Here is a 17,320-nt window from a genome sequence, read left to right as displayed (position 1 = left end):
CATCTTTTTCTTCATCTTTTTCTTTTTGAAAAGGCAAATGACACAACAGGAACTTGTAACATCCACTATCCTACCACCCTAACATAGCAATTCTATTGCATATGCAATTTTTGCATATTACCCTCTGAGTATATACCTATTTTTGTAGCATGCTTGTAGACAATCATAGTACGTGTGCTATTTTGTTTCAACAGGCGCCATCTTAATAACAATAATTCCTTGTTTTCGTATAGTGAATTTAGTGTTTCAATGTGCCTTAACATCTATTATCTCATTTGAGACCCACAGCAATCCTGTGAGATATGTAGGGCAGGTGTTATTATCCCCATTTGACAAGCGCTCTTCACTCTGAGGCAGTCTCCATGGCAACATAGGCCTAGTGGCCAAGAAGCCTGCAGTAGATTTTCATGGCATCATGAGCTAAAATGGCTTCCTCCTTTTCCCTCCTCCTCCCACTCCTAATGTTTCTTTTTTTAAACATCTTTATTGAGATATAGTTCACGTCCCATATAATTTACCCATCTGAAGTATATAATTCAGTGGCTTTTAGTACATTCACAGGTATGTGCAAACTATCACGTCAATTCTAGAAGATTTTTATCATCCCCCAAACAACCCCATACCCTTTAGCTATCACTTCCCTATTCCCCCTGCTCCCCCAAGTCCTAGGCAACCACTACTCTACTTTCTCTATAGATTTCCCTATATTAATTAACATTTCCTGTTAATGGCATCATATAATATGTAGTCTTTTGTAACCTGACTTTTTTTACTTAGTATAATGTTTTCCAGGTTTATCCATATTGTAGCATGTATCATTGCTTCCTTTCTTTTTATGGTCTAATAATATTCCATTGTATTGATATACCACATTTTGGTTATCCATTCACAAGTTGATGGACATTTGGGTTGTTTCCACCTCTTGGCTGTTATCAATAATGCTGCTATAAACATTTGTGTTCAAATTTCTACGTGGACATATGTTTTCATTTCCTTTGAGTATATACCTATGATTGGAAGTACTGGGTCATATGGTAACTACGTTTAACCTTTCGATGAACTGCCAATTTTCCAAAGTGGCTGCACCATTTTACATTCGCACTGGAAGTATCTGAGTGTGCCAGTCTCTGCACATCCTTGCCAACTCCCGTAATTATCCGACTTTTAAATTCTAGCCATCCTAGTAGGTATGAAGTGGTTTCTCATTGCGGTTTTGATTTGCATTTTCCCGACTCCTAAACTCCTAAAGGTTTTGATCACTGGCCTCAGCCAAAGGCAATGGGAGAAAAATCCAAATTATATTTATTGGAAGTTTCTTCCAGCTTCTGAGTCTAGGCCCTCTGTACCTCCTGCCGTTAGTGGCTTGCAGTAGAGCATTTGATTCGGGAGGTTGGAATAAGGCTGGATGAGTCTTTGAGAACACCTTTTTGCCTACATTGTACCTGTCCTAAGACATCTGCCAGTCCTCACTGGTACCCAGACAGTTTTGAGGGAGAAGGCTTTATTAATCTATGGTGATGTCTGTTGGCCAGTTTAAATGAAAGGCACGTTTGGACCCCAGCACCGCTCGGGTGGGTTAGAGCCAGCCTTTCCTGTTGTTGGAGCCCTTTAACCTCCTGGTGCCCTGTCCTTTGGCTTGGGGACATGTGCACTTCCCCTTAAGATCTACCTCCTGACCCCCCTCTAAATGTGTCTCATTCCTTCTCTCTCGTCTCCAGTTTCCTTCCTTTCCCCTCCCCGAATATAGCAATTAACTAGCTGGGAAAATCCCTTTCCCTCCTCATGCCCAGTCTCTCCTCTTCCACGTGGATGTGATAGTAACCTGGTTGCCTCTCAGGGTTAACATGAGGACGGTATGAAATAATGGGTGTGAACGCGCCCTGAGAGGGCCTCGCCCAGAGCACACTGACACTCAGCAGGAAGCAGTTTCGTGGCCAGCCCTCCACTCCGGAGTTGCTAGCCCTTCGGATGGAAAAGGCTGCGCAGCTAAGTGGCCTTTTCTTACCGGCCAGTCACATGGGCTTGTTCCTCCCCTGGGGCCTCAGTGCACAAGAGCACCCAGAGGCAGCATATGGGCGACCATCACACACACACGTCTGTCTTCATTTAGGCAGTTGGTGGCTGAATGCTCTTTGGAGAACCAGGAGGTCAGGAGGGCTCCGACCAGCACATCAAGCCTCCCCTTCGGCAGGATGATGATGACTTCTGCCATTGCCCAAAGTCGGAAAATAAACCCTGCTGGCAGTGACCATGAGAACCCTCATTCCTTTCCAGCCTGACTCCAGGCTGAGCCCACAGGGCAGTGTACTTTCAGAACACGGAGCGGTCAGGACATTCATGTGGAAGCAGCTGATGGAAGGTCCTAGGTCCTTGACGGGGCAGCAGGCAGGGAGGCAAGGAGGCACTTGGGTGTCAGGTGCAGGAGATGCTCAATCACATGTGTGGGGAAAAGCAGCCACCAGGATTATTGAAAACGGTGAGAGAAGTGGGTTTGGGGGGAAGGAGGGGCAATAGATAAACTCCCTCTGCCAAGGTGCTTTTGGCCGAGTTCCAAAGGTCAGTTTGCATAAACTGCTTGTCCTGTGCTAACCTGCTTTTGGTCGAAGCCCCCTACCAGTCAGGGGATGTTTACTGTCCCCCGGAAAGTGGGCAGCATCCCCTGACTGACAGTTTCCAGGTAGCACTGGATTGCATCTATCTGTTCCACCCCAGCCCCTGTGTCTGAGAGCTCCCTCACCAGGAAGCTGCCCAAGCCAGCAGGGTTAGTCAACTGTCCTTGAGCCCCATGTTAGTTTTCTGGGCTTCAGTGGTATTTTTGGAGTTCACTGTCTTGAATCTGTGTAATTGAGTGAAAATGGCTCATCATTCAGTTGAGTTAAAATCTACAGCAAGCTCCGTGGCTACCCATCCCCCTGGGGCTTGCTTCCTGAGCTCTTCCTTCTGAAAAAGCTGTGGCAATGACAGCAGAAGGTACGTGTCAGCCAGCCCTGGTCCTGTCCCCAGGTGATAATGAATCCTCATTGTTGGAGCTGGCCTCCCTCCGATTGGGAGTGTGATGTTGCAATAACTTGGAGTTTTGACTTTTGTTCCCTGGGGACTCTTTGCAAAGAGACAAAGACTAGAAATAAAAGAAAACTAGAGTGGAAATTTCAAGAAACCCACTTCTCAGTCAATTTCCTAATTTCTCATTAACCAAGTGGCCCGATAGAAAGCAGTTATTAGAACATTTTTATCTGATCCTCACATTCTCAGGCTCCCTAGATGGGCAGCTTTCAGAAATCAATCCAACCCACTACCTGCTCTGGGGGGTGTGTGTGTGTGTGTGTGTGTGTGTGTGTATTCAAATCTTTTATTACCAATCAGAGCACTTGCTGCTCTATTTTCCAAAGCCCAAACCCATTTGGTTTGGTGTTTCCGTTTCCAGGATCTGAAACCACTCTATGCTAACCGGTGCCACTATGTGCCCAAGACATCCCAGAAGGAAGCTGAGGAGGTAAGAGCCAGAAGGAGGCTGCACGTCTTACCTTTGGGGAAAGTCTTCTGTTCTGCCTGGAACCCCCTTTCTTTTACTCTTTTTCCCAGGCCTACAGCTTGCTACAAGGTATGTTTAGTTGATTTGTTCGGTGGGTCAGAGCACAGTGCTAATGGGGCCATGGTCATAGGTTAGAGCCTCATGAGGCCTAATCAGATTTACTTTGTTCTGTGGCCACAGGCTGCCCCTCTGACCCCAGCAGGCAGCCTCTCAGTGTGTGGCTTTGATCCCGAGAGGGACAGACGAAGAGTACAGAGGCCACAGGGTAGGTCCCTCCCCCATGTCCGTGGATGATGGTTCAGCTGCCTGGACTTGATGTCCAGCTGGAAGAAAAGTGGGAGCCCCACCAAGGCAGCAGGCCTGGACCGGGGAGGCAGAGTCTGAGTCCCACATATGGGAGGGGTCAGGAAGCCAAATGAGGGTCACTGAGAAGCCTTGTCCACTTTGAGGCTCTGGGGAGGCCTGGGCTGGCAGCCTGGCCCCTGTCACGACACGCCCGGAGGCCAGTCTGTTGCTGCTTGAGTGGACACGTGAGGGTGTGTCTCTCCTGCCCCGCATGGCTCTCCTTGGGTTCCTTGTTGCCTCACACAGAAGCAGAGGCAGTGGGCGGTGAGGTGAAGCTCGGCTCCAGGTCATTTTTGGAGAGCTTTCACTTCAGCTCACATTCACCTCTCTCCAATCCAGAGAGCCCTTTAATATAAAACTCTACCATGTGCTTCTAGCAACCTCGACCATTTGGTTCTCTATTAACTTCAAATTGAAAGTCAATGCCCCCCCGCCCCTGAGAATAGTTAGAAAAATGGTAAACTTGTGACTGTTAGAAAAAGGTGGCAAGTGGATATAAAATGGTGACTGCATTGCATAACTTCAGGGGAAGCTGTTTTCCTTGACATACAGTGTGAACAGTGCCATCCACTTGCCCCATTTTCCTTCCCCAATCACCAGTTTACCATTTTTCTAACTATTCTCGGGTTAGAAAGGAGTAGAAAGATGTATGTGCCAACAGCTTATCAGAAAGGCATGAGCTTTTGGATGAAGGACCCAATATAGAAAAAAGTGTGCGTTTACCACCAATATTTTCTATAACACAGTGAAACAAATTTACAAGCACTTCATTGCATCCATATGGGGCGGGGGAGAGCCTGGAAGATTTCTCACAAATAAGAGATGATAAATGGAAGTTAATTTTTACATTTTTTTTGCAAACACGAGATGTGTAAAATGTCATTGCTATTCTCTGGATTTCATCGTGTTCTCATTCTTGTGTTAACTCGGTGACTGTAAAAATGTTAATAATGACTTCCATAGGTTCACTTGTAACCCTGGTCCCCCTAACCCTATTTTTCCTATATAAGGTCATAAGTTCCTCAACCAAAAATTCTCCTTCTGCGAGGGTTATGAGGAACCTTACCCAGGCAGCTCGAGAGGTACTACTGTACTTCAAAGTGCATGTGATGGCCCCTCTGTCTTCCTTCCCATCTGGTCCCCTTTCCCCCATACCCTGATTTCCCGCCCCTTGTATCCTCATTTCCTACCATCCATTTGTTCTTCTGTCCGTCCTTCCATCCGTCCTTCCTCCTCTCCATCTCCACCCTTCAGGGATGGGGCCCTGAGGGCTGTGGCCGAGGCTGCACGTGAGCCCAGCTCCACAGTGACTTGCCTCACACATGAGTTCAGCCAGCCACCTGCGCAGCCCCATCCTGCCCGTGCATTGGTGTATTCATTTCACAGCCATCCTTACCGTCTCCATCAGTCACTAACTCACAGTGCCAATCCCAGAGGGTCCCGCCTCCCATCCAGTGCCAGCTCACCTACTCACTGTGGTGTGTCCCCAGGTGAACTGCCCTCACCTCAGCCGTGGATTCTGCACACCTCGCATCCGGGGCAACACCTGCTTCTGCTGTGACCTCTACAACTGCGGCAAGTGAGTGCCGAGCCCCTGATGGTTTGACCACAGTGGGCACGAGCAGGGCTAGGGTGGGGGAAGGGCGCACGGTAGGGATCAGAGAAGTAGAAGACATTGGTCTTCAAAGGATTTCAGCTGACATGCATTACCTGCCTTCTCTGTGCCAGGCATTATGCTAGGTGCTGTCAAGTATCTGATCTCATTTAATTCTTACCTATGATGTATGTAGAATTATTATCCCCATTTTACAGATGATAAGACTGAGGCTCAGAGGAAACAGACAGCTAGTTCAAGGTGACACAGAGTTCGAAAATGGTAGAGGTCGGGTTCACACTCAGTTCTGTCTAAGTCCAAGTTCAACAATATTCAACAAATAGCCTGACTCTGTTCCAGACGCTAGAGATTCAGCAGCAAACAAAACAAAATTCCTTGCCCTCACAGAACTTAGATTTTGGTGCTAGTTCTGCTACAACCACTCTGGCGCTCTGCCCCTCAATTGTTAAAACATCATTTATTCTCTTTCAAGACATATTTAGGTGCCAGGAATACAGAGAGTCCTGCGGAGAAACTCGCAGACTAGCAGGGATGACCGACCTGTGAGCCATTGATTGCAGTCTAGTGTGAGAAGTGCAGTGCGGATCTGGGGGGTGTACTGGAGACCCTCTCTATGCAAATGACTGGAAGTCAGAGTCACTGGGGGCAAAGGGGGGCGTGTCAAGGAGGAGGGCATGTGGGAGCTGAGATTTAAAGGATAAGGAGGGAGTTAGGAAACAAACCCAAGTGGGGTGGAGGTGAGGAGGGTCTTCCCAGAAGTTGTGGGGGAGGTGAGGGCAGAGCGCTGGTCACAGATCAGATCATGGAGGGCTCACTGGCCATAGGAATGCCTCTGGACTTGACCCTGTGAGCAACTGGGAGCCATTGAAGGGTATAGCGTGCAAGATGGATTTGAGTGGTTAGAGACTGGAGGCTACTAGGGGGCCACTGCAAGAGTCCAGGCCAAAGGGAACGGAGTCTAGATTAAGTTGGTTTGGGGATGGTGGAAAGCAAGGAGTACTTTTAAGAGCAATTTAGAAGGTGGAATAGACAGGAATGCGTGAGCAGGTGATGCAGAACATAAGTAAACGGCCCTGTACGTGGGGTGTGTCAGCCAGTGCCTGCCATGCACGTATTTTCTTTCAGCTATCAGTGCAGGGGTGCTGAGGAGGGGGAGGGTGGAAGGGAGGGAGGAGTTGGCAGAAGGGGTCCGGATGGAGCTAGGTCCAAAGAGGTCAGCTGGATGCACCCCTCCTCACTCACACTCCCTACTCATGGTTTTGGGGGGCCAGTGTCTCCGGTTTGAGGATTAAAGACCTGACAGACCAGAGGCAGTGGAGCGGTGGGAGGAGAAGGGGGACTCTCGCCAGCCCTTTTACTTTCTTTGCTAGCACCGGTCTCATTTCGGTCTCATTTCGTTAAAAGGTTTGGCGGTGGAGGAAGAGAAACTTAAAGACTCAAATGAGGTTTGGGGATTATCTGGGAGATTCAATTATTCATGTTGTAATAATAACTAACACTTGTAAAGGACTTCCCTCCTTAGCGGTGATGGAGAGCTGGCTATAATTGTACTTCCTGAGCCCATCCTTCCAAAAATGATCAAAGGAATGTAAAATAGGTCCTAGGGGAATTGGGGTTAGTTTGCTATCTTTCCTCTTGCCTCCCCTTGTCCATCCCCCTCCCCCTGCTCAGTCCTCCCCTCTGTTTTTACCCCCTCCCTTCTTTTGACACCCCGTCCTCTGGCCGGCTCTCCTCTCTCCTCTCCTTTCCCTTTCCGTTCTGAGATCCCAGGAGGAGAGAGGAGGCCCGCTGAGAGGGCGGAGAAGTGATTCCTTATGGGCACACCTTTCTCTCTACAACAATTAGGTGTGTTTCTGAAAAAGGTCTGAATAAACTAAATCCTACCTTAAATTCCATTTAGCTGAGCCCTTAGGTGAATTTTTTTTAAGTGGAGACTCAAGCCCAATTTATCTTCCTGTCAATCTGAACTTCATAATAACTGACTTTCTTATAGCAAGTCGTGCCAGGATCGTCTTCAAGGCCCTAAAGGAATTTTATGAGGAGCTCTGCTAAACTCTGGGCTCCCTAAAGGCAGCGAACACAACCTCATCTTATCTTTATCCTCAGGCCCCGGCACAGGACCAGGCTTGAATGAAAGACCTGATGACAAGGGAGTGACATGTGTTAAAAAGGATCAAAAAGGAACACCCTTTTCCCCAGGAAAATAAACTATTGGACCAGACAACTAAGAGGGTTCATGGGGACACTGCCCCTAACAACCTTTGAGCTGGAAACACTGTTCACCTACCTGATGCCTGGGGACCAGCCTCAGGCGGCGATCGAGGCCTTGCCCAGGTCTGTAGCGTTGAGATTCCAAGGGCAAAGCCACTAGAAAAGCACTTACTGAGCTTTTCATCAGGACACAGTCCCATGCGGTCAGAAAGCAAGGCGTGAGACTTAAGAGGTGATGATCCTACAATAGAAGGAAAAGATTTTCTTTGACCCGAGACTTTTTCCAGCCAGCTCGAAGGAGACCTAATCTCCAGGCCTAAATATAGCTAGCTGCAAGCATTCTGAGGCTCGGAGACTTTAATTTTGCCGAATGCGTATTTTTTTTTCCTCACACGAAGCCTATTTTTAATCAATTACCAGCTCCTCTAGTCCATTTCCTGGAAAGGAGGCCAAGAAAAAAACAAGTGGGAACGAAAACATCAGGCAGTCATTTGTCCAGCGCTACGGAAACAGAGTTTCTGCTGTCCCCTCGAAGCCACAGACCTTCTTTGACGTCAGGGGCAGCGAGGTTTTAATACCAAACATAGACGATTCCATTTCACCCTGTGCAGGAAGGTGGTTTCTCTAGGACGCAGCTCTGCAGCAGCTGCCTTTCAGCCTTCACTCAGCTTTGGAGAGGTCAAGCCAATATCACTGGTTTTCGGTGTGTAACCTAAAGGACGCGAAAGGAAATGGGCGTGGTTTGTGAACTGCCGCAGCTGACGATGAATAAAATGAAAGATGATAGCTCACTTTCATCCATTCCTCCCTTTGCCAAACTTTTACTGAGCTCCTACTGTGTGCCAGGGACTGTTCTAGAAGGATAGATATCCTTAAAATAACATTTTGCCCTTAAGGAACTCAATTTACCAGGGGGATTATGGGGAGGGGGGTTTAGACTGATACACAGAATACACGCAGTGAGAGAAAGGTGCACAGAGGCTGCCCATAGCCGCTGCCTGTCCACCAACAGTTGGTGAATAGTTCCAGGCCCTTATGGAAGAGCAGAAGGATGCCCTTTGGCTTTCTCCAAGATCTGTTGCCTCCTACTCTGTTGAATGGGGACTGAAACCCAGAGAGGTTGTCTGTTTCTCCAGTCACACCCGGCAAGTTGGGAGCAGGGGGTAAAAGCCCGCACCGGGTAAGCAATCTCATGATCAAGGCAATGATCCGTCTTTGAACTCAGTTACTCATTCACCAAGTACCTGTTGATGACCCATAACATTTCTACCACCCAGCTAGGAGGCGGTGAGGGAGACACAAAAGAAGTGTAAGAGATGACCTTGCCCTCCAGAGGTTAGAATTTAGACGGAGCCGTCGTGTCCACCTTGGCCTTGGTTGTGGTTTTAGCACCCAGCACGGTACTCAGCACTGGGTAGGCTCTCGGTAAATATCAGATGAAATGAATAGCTGAATTATTGACATATGCAACGTGCCAAACTGAGAAGAACAGACTGAGGCTGTGGGAGTCCAGGTACAAAGCTAATGAATAGGTGCTGGAGTCCTTGAAGAATGAGAAGTGTGTGTTGAAGCTTTGCGCAGCGGGAGAGATCAGGACAGGCAGAGAACAGAGCGCAGTACCTCCCACGCAGGGGGAGAAATCTGAGCAAAGGTCTGGAATAAGTACCCAGCATGGCCAGTTTGGTGCTTCTGAGGATTCCAGCCTGGCTGGAATGTGGATTCCATTTTGGAGTTGGATTATGGCAGACTGAGGGATTGGGATACTTTTTCCTGAAGGTAATGGGGAGCCAGGGAAGGCTTTTGATTAAATGAATGACTTAGTTTTACAAATGTGTTAGGAAGCTGAACCAGGCAGTGATGGGGTCCGGCAGGAGGGCGCTGCAGTCACGGAGGCTTGAGGGTGGGAGCAGTGAGAATCCAAACGATGGAATATCAGGCAAAGCTCTGCCCAGAGACTGAACCAAATGGAATCGTGAATCTCAAACAGAAACAAACCACATTAATTAGCTAAACCCTGAACCAGATCTAGTATTAATGTTCTTTTGCTTCACGGTTCAGTTAAAAAATCATTTTAGTAGCTGCTGAACCCACTCAAACTGAAACCAAACATATATTCTCTACAATTAGTGAATACTTTTAAATGAACTACTAACCTAGCCCCATGTTGTGGTCTCTGCGTCACTGCCTTTAAGAACACGATTCAAAGGTTTGAATCATTTTGCCAGAGGCTGGCTCTTAAAAGGGAAAAAACACAGCTACATGTTTTTTGGGGGGGGGCCCTTACAATGTGCTAGAGTACTGCTTCCATGCATTCGCTCATGAAATCCCCTGGGCTCAGAGAAGTTAAGAAAGTTGCTCAAGGTCAGATAGCAAATAAGTGACAGAGCCAGGGTTCAAATGCAGTCTGATTCCAGAGTCTGCTCTGCTGTACCACCCATCTGTATGTGCTACCAGCCCACCCTCGGTGTTTTAGGACATAAGCAAAGATACCTGGGGAGAAGTCAGAAGCTGATTCTCAAGCCTCCCCTGCACCCCTACAACCCCACACTCGCCCTTATACACAGGCCTGCCTTTTTCAGGGGAGAGTCCTTGTACAGCGGTGCCTTTTTGAGTGGTAAGTAATCTGTGTAACCTCCCTGCCCCATCCCCAGGCTCGAGTACCACGCCAGCTAATAGGAGACACTCAGTGTATGCTTCCAGGTGGTGTCCAGCTATGTTCCCGAAAAACCTGAAATCTAGCTCAAATTCTGATGAATTGAAACACCATTAAAATTTCACTATGGAAGCTTACTATTTAAAACAGCGGGTCTCAAATATCAATGAGCTCATTAACACAGATTCCAGAGCCTCACCCCAAGAGATTCTGCCAGATTTAGTAGGACTGTGGCTGGGCCTCAGAATCTGCATGTTTAACCATCTCTTTCTCAAAGATGCATGCACACACACACACACAGACACACAGAGACTCCCACAGGCACACACAAATAACACAGTGACATAGGCAGGCACATAGACACACAAACACAGATTTTGACGCAGGCTGTCCTGTAACCACACTGATTTCAATTCCTTAAAGAAGCACTGGTTTTAAAGAATTCTAAGATAATTCATCTGTAAAGTTTAAAAGTCTTCTGTGAATAATCTCTCCCTGATTCATTTTGGAGGTTAACGTTTAATTTTTTTTCTTTTTCATTTTCTATATTCTTATAGCAGGGGAGTCACACATAACTATCCTGATGCCAGGGGGTTTGGTTCTAAGTTTAATTGTAAGAATCACAGTGTTTAAGATTCATTATTGATTCCAGTGGCCAAGTTGTAAACTAGTTTGCAACATCCAGGAAGACAGGAGCTTCCATTTAATTAATTTAACCAGTATTTATGTAGCACCAACTATGTGTCCAACACAGCAATGAACAAAACAAACCAAGTCCCTACCCTCATGGAGCTCACATTCAAGTTAGGGAGACAGACAGTATTGAAGCACACACATTAGTAAGGAGTAAGTGCTGCAGAGGATTTAGGGAAGGGAAATTAGCTTGGGCTGCCATAACAAAATACCATAGACTGGTTGGCTTAAACAACAAATCTTTATTTTCTCATAATTCTGGAGGCTGGAAGTCCGAGATCAGCCACCAGCATTGTCAGGTTCTGGTGAGGGCTCTCTTCCTGGCTTGCTGATGGCCACCTTCTTGTTGTGTCCTCACGTGGTCTTTCCTCAGTGTGTGCATGCGTGTGGAGAGTTCTCTCTTCCTCTTTTTGTAAAGCCACTAATCCTATCAGATTAGGGCCCCACCCTTATGATCTCATCTAACCTTAATTACCTCCTAAGAGCCCTTCTCCAAATACAGTCACCTTGGGAGTTAGGGCTTCAATATATGAATTTTGGAAGGGAACACAATTCAGTTCATGGCAAGTAGTGGGCTAGAGAGTGACCAGGCTGGGTGGGGGTGGGGATGTCTTTGGACAGAGTGGTCAGGGAAGGCCTCTCTGAGGAGGTGATATTCAGATTTTGTGCAGGAACTCAGCTTTAGTACTTTATTGGGATGTTTTTTGTTTGTTGGTGTTTTGTTTTGGGAGAGGAAACACTGAAATCTTTGAAGCCTGAATTCAGATCCCAGCTCTACCGCTTACGACTTGAGGAAATTCCTAACCTCTCTGTGCTTCAGTTTCTTCATCTGTGAAACGGGAATGGTGGTAGTACTTACCTCACACAATATTGTAAGGATTTGCAGCGCAGCCTAATAGAACTTTCTGTGATGATGGAAATGCTGTAATCTGCTCTGTCCAGTACAGTAACCAGCCACTAGTGTGGCCCTTAAAATTGTGGCTGCTGAGCACTTAACATGTGCCTGGTGAGACTGAAGAACTGAATTTTTTACTTAATTTTAATAGTCACCTGTTGACTAGAAGCCGCCATATTAGCACAGATGTAATGAATTCATGTCTGTAAAATGCTTAGCCCCTTGCCGGGCACATAGCAGGTGTCGATAATTGCCACCTAGGATTAGCCTTAGCTGATGGTAACAAGTGTTTCTCTGGCAGGTAGGAGGGTTTTGGGGATAAACGGTAGTCACACTTTGATTGATTATCGTATCTTGCTCCCCGAGTGCATTGTTGGCTACGATGTCCCTTACGATAGCTCCCCACCTGCCCATCTGTCTTTTCACTGAGCCGCATGGTAGCCAAAGCCCTAGAGGGACAGCCTGCTCCCTGGAGACTGACTGGATGTGCTTCTCCCCGTCCAGCCGGGTAGAGATCACCGGTGGCTACTATGAGTACATTGACGTCAGCAGCTGCCAGGATATCATCCACCTCTACCACCTGCTCTGGTCCGCCACCATCCTCAACATCGTCGGCCTCTTCCTGGGCATCATCACTGCCGCTGTCCTGGGGGGCTTTAAGGACATGGTAAGGAAGGAAGTGACTTCCCATCCCACAGAGGCCCCTCCTCCTGTCAGGGCTGGGGCGAGGCAAGACGGTTGGGGGCAATGGGGACCCACGCTTTGAAGGGAGGAACAGAAACCGTTTGTTCAAGAATGTAGCTGCCTTTGGGACTTCCCTGGCAGTCCAGTGGTTAGGACTCCGTGTTTCCACAGCAGGGCGCCCGGGTTCGATCCCTGGTCGGGGAGCTAAGGTCCCACATGCCATGCAGTGGGGCCAAAAAAAAAAAAAATGTAGCTGGTTTCAGGCAGCTCAAGTCGAAGGAGCCAGGTGATGCCATCAGCCTGCAGACATTTCTTGTTAACATGAATTGCCTGTGTTTTTTGTTTTTTGTTTTTTTTTTTTTTTTTGCGGTACGCGGGCCTCTCACTGCTGTGGCCTCTCCCGTTGTGGAGCACAGGCTCCGGACGCGCAGGCTCAGCGGCCATGGCTCACGGGCCCAGCCGCTCCGCGGCATGTGGGATCCTCCCGGACCGGCACGAACCCGTGTCCCCTGCATTGGCAGGCGGACTCTCAACCACTGCACCACCAGGGAAGCCCTGCCTGTGTTTTTGAGGCACATTCTGGGGGTGGGTGGGGTTCATGCTAGTTATGTAAACATAGCCTTTAATTACCGCCCCCTACTCCCTCCACACACACACACACTTTTAGTAGAAACCTTTTTGGGTGGTATTTCCATTAACAGACTTCGGGAGAGCTGGAAGCAAAGACGTTTTTAGCTACAGGTAAGAGTACTGCTCGTCTCCCCCTCCCCAGGAATTTCCTCCTGGAGTTTCTCCAGAAAGAGCCTCTGGACTCTTTCTGCATGTGAAGGCCCAGCCCTAGGCTAAACTGCTGGTCAGGTCTTGTCCTCAACCTTAACCTCACTCTCAGTCTCCCTGCATCCCCTGTGCTCCCTTTCAACTCTATTCCATGTTTGTGTGTATGTCTGAAAAGGCACCCCAGGACTCAGCGCCCAGTAGGTGCTCCATAATAGTGGGGTCCTTCCTTCTTTTGCTTTTAAAGCATTTATTTGCTTATTTAATAAACCTTGATCTCTAATAATGGAGATAATAGCTTTAGAGCTATGGTTCTCAACCTGGCTTCAGATTAGAATGGAATCACCTGAGGTGCTCTAAAAATTCAGACTGCCCGGACTGCGCCTCCAGAGATGCCAACTTGATTGGTCTAAATTGAAGCCCAGGCATCAATACTTTTTTAAAAGCCCCCCAGGTGACTCCAACTGTGGCCATGGTTGCGTATGGCTGCTTTAAAGAAATGTCCCACCCATGTCTAGGGAATCATTTTGTGCCTAAAAAGGGTTTTCCTTTGACCCCAGAAATGAGGCAGATAACCCCTAGGCCTTTGGCTGTTTCTGTCCCATTTGGGGGGTCACTGAGGAACAGGAAGCTGAAAGACAGTTTGTAGTTTGGCCCTGGACTGTCAAAAGGATGAGTAATGGAAAGTGAAAGGTGCAGTAGGACCAGGGAAGAGAAAAAACTGCAGTTTTGGGCACCAAGTCCCCAGTAGAACCGGGCTAACTGGAAGTATTGAGTGTTCCCGCTGGTGACCCTGCTCCTGCCCAGCCCGACTGTCCTTCTCTTTTTTCCCCTCCCTCTCTCATACGCGCATTTCTCATTCCTGGGCCCCTCCTCCCACTCGGGAAAGCCCAAGCTCCGGGGAAGCCTCAAGGTAGGGGGGCCCCTTGGAGGGAGAAGGCTGTCCTGTAAGTTCGGGCCTGATGGAGCATTGGGGTGACAAAACTTCAGAAAAGCTGTTTCTGGGTTGGAGCTTCTTTGGAGAAAAGAATGCCCTTTGTTCTTGGAGACTTTCCCCAGGGGGCAGGTGAAAGCAGAGGCCTTGTGTAGAATCTGAGCCGCTCTGGCGGGAAACGAAGCTTCTGGCTGGGGCTGGCGAGTTGAGATGGGACATCAGGGTGAGTGTTAAGGCTTCTCTGAATTATCCCTCGAGCTCTCGGACATGGACAGCCAAGTGCCCTGATGTACAAATGGAGCGGCTGGCGGCCACTTGGTAGGCTCTGTGGGGCTCCTGCAAGGACTCTTGTCAAAACTCAGGTGACCATTGATGTTTAGGTTTATTTCTGAACTCTTTTTAATTGTTGAAGTATAGTTGACTTACAATAGCGTATTAGTTTCAGGTGTACAGTCTGCACTGTTAATTTCACTGTGACCTTGATCTCTAGGGGAATAGGGGTTTGTTGACAGGCTGTCCTGAGAGGTGCCAGTAATGGCCCCTTTACTCTCCTCTTTCTCTGCTTCTCACCACCACTAGTACCTCCTGAAGTAAATATTACTCCCCCCATTAACAGATGAGGAAACAGGCCAACAGAGGTCAAGTTACCTGCCCAGGGCTAAATAGCAGAGCTGGGAGTGGAACCCTTTCTGGTTTTACAAGTGTTTTAACAGATATTACCTCCTTTGTTTAGTTGCTTTCATTAAAAAAATTAAAAGCAAGTTGTTTCCACCTGTTGGGAGCTTCTCGGAGAGGAAAGGAGGAGAGCGAGGGAAGACCTGAGCGTCATCAAATGCCAGGCCTGGGAACCCAATCAAGGGCCAGTGGGGAAAACGAAAGATAAGGCAAAGAGCAGGGGCAGGAGATTTGATTCATGACGGGAGAGAACAAGCGGGAGTTATAAGATGGGAGCACCAAGGAGGAACCATTGTTTCGATCACTTTATTAAAATGATCACTTTATTAAAATCACTTTTATTAAAATGATCACTTTATTAAAATCACATTTATTAAAATGGTGTGGAAAATCCTGGAACATCAACCAGGTAGGCCTACATAAAATCCTCGGCCTGGGTCCAAATGTGCTTGGTGACTCTGGGCTTGCCTCCGCCTTGAGTAGAATGCCTTGGGGGCTGCAGGGAGGCCCAAGGGTGCTGGCTGATGAAGGGCATTCCTGAGGAGGGAGGCCGGGAGCCCGAAGCTGTGAGCTGGCAGCCTTCAAAGAGATCAGCTCAGAGCATCGTTTCCAGAGTTGTGGGAACCTGAAAGGAAAAAAGACGTCTTCTTTCCCTGACCAGAGGGGCTTGGTGAAAAGGGTCTTGAACAAATGTTTGATGACCAAAGTGCTTGCTGCCCAAAGATATAAGAATTTGAGGTGAATCTTTAAAAGGTGATGATATCTTGCCATTTTCTCCTACTTGATGTCTCTGGTTTAGAGTAAAGTGAGGAGAAGTCAAAGCGGCCTTCTCTCCAAAAGTCCGCAATTGTCTCAGAAGAGACTCAGTGTTGTCCAGGAGAGACGGCTTTGACCATTTCCTGTGCTACCTAGTAACTGTTTGTTTCACTGGAGCTCAGAATGCTACTGGTCAAAAAAGGGGCTCTCATAACTTAAGCCCCAGAATTATTGGTACAGAAATACACACACTCCTATATGCACACACAAGTAGAGATGGAGCCCAGATTTATTGGAAAATCAGAATTACTGATTTAAAACATAACCAGACCATGGGACTTCCCTGGTGGTCTAGTGGGCAAGACTCCATGCTCCCAATACACGGGGCCCGGGTTCGATCCCTGGTCAGGGAACTAGATCCCACATGCATGCTGCAACTAAGAAGCCCACTTGCCGCAAGTAAAGATCCCGCATGCCGCGACAAAGGATCCTGCATGCCGCAACTAAGACCAGGAGCAGCCAAAATAAGTAAATATTAAAAAGAACAACAACCATAACCAGACCATTATTTGGGGCCATCCCTTTTGCTTCTCCCCTGCCTGACTCCTGACTTCACCCCCCTTCACTCCCTCAACCTCTCTTGGTGCCCGTCCATTTTCTCTACGTCCTCTACACTTCTCTTCTGTGGCTTTCTTGTGCTTATTTAATCTTCCGCCTGTGTTTCTTTCTCTATAATAGTCAACTTCCTTTCAAAGATTATCCTGGACCCCCAGCCTCGCTGCACGCACAAAACCTTTTCTAGATAGAGTTTACATTGCATGATTGCTTCTCTATGGTTAGGCTTAGTTTATTTGCATAGAAGAACTGGTTTCGTTTTGCAAGAGCTGGAGGGTGTGTTTTTAACTGACACAAGGCCAACGGAACATGGTTTCTTGGACTTCCTCAGGGATGACATTTCTTTTTGGAATCCTTGTGGAGAGGTAAGGGCATTTCTGAGCACTCTTCTGTAACGCGAGCCAGCCCTTGGAATGGTCAAGATCTAAGTTCTCTCCCACACAAGAGAGAGGCTGAGAAACATTTCTCTGGTTGTCTGTGAGCAGCATCATAATGACTGAGGCTTGTAACTCTTCAAACCTCCTAGAGATGTAAACAGTAACCCACTCCAAGGAAGAGAGCAACAGACTGTGTTGAAACTTGCTATAAGGGAGTTTCCTCTGCCAACATCCCACCATGGTTGCCTGTGACATTGCCAAAGCCTGCCCACACATTTTCATCACTTGAGAGGAAGCTTCTGCTCTCCGTTAGTGCAAAGTCGATACATACCAGAAACAAGACATGTTGATTTTACAGACAGCTGTCGATTATCCACATGAATGGAGGGGGTGTCAATGACATGGATGATGGAAAGAACATTTACCCACACCTTGACCCATGTGGCACTCATAAGGTACAGCGCACAGTCCTGCTTGGGAACTAATGAGCGGTGGTGGCTTCCTTGAGCAGTGTTTTGGCCTTGTTGAAATCTGCAGCCCCATCCTGGATAAGATTAGCTT

At 47.7% G+C, this 17,320-nt stretch overlaps 1 protein-coding gene across 4 annotated transcripts in view; it reads left to right on the top strand.

The window, feature by feature from the left end:
• TMEM255A (transmembrane protein 255A) overlaps positions 1-17,320 on the top strand; it is a gene marked incomplete at both ends in the record, with an annotated part of 44,935 nt that overhangs the window by 19,240 nt on the left and 8,375 nt on the right. Inside the window, 4 exons of one of the 4 annotated variants that reach the window (XM_082864094.1) lie at positions 3,425-3,493; positions 4,888-4,959; positions 5,368-5,456; positions 12,449-12,611. In XM_082864094.1, the coding sequence (XP_082720220.1) occupies positions 3,425-3,493; positions 4,888-4,959; positions 5,368-5,456; positions 12,449-12,611 (393 nt within the window). The remainder of the gene's footprint in view (positions 1-3,424; positions 3,494-4,887; positions 4,960-5,367; positions 5,457-12,448; positions 12,612-17,320) is intronic. The other 3 variants (XM_082864095.1, XM_082864096.1, XM_082864097.1) reach the window with 3 other exon arrangements.

The sequence above is a fragment of the Leucopleurus acutus genome, assembly GCF_964270905.1.
Source record: "Leucopleurus acutus genome assembly, chromosome: X".
NCBI classification, from domain to species: Eukaryota; Metazoa; Chordata; class Mammalia; order Artiodactyla; family Delphinidae; genus Leucopleurus; species Leucopleurus acutus.
Note: the sequence above shows the minus strand (reverse complement) of the source record. Positions and strands in the feature narration are given on the sequence as shown.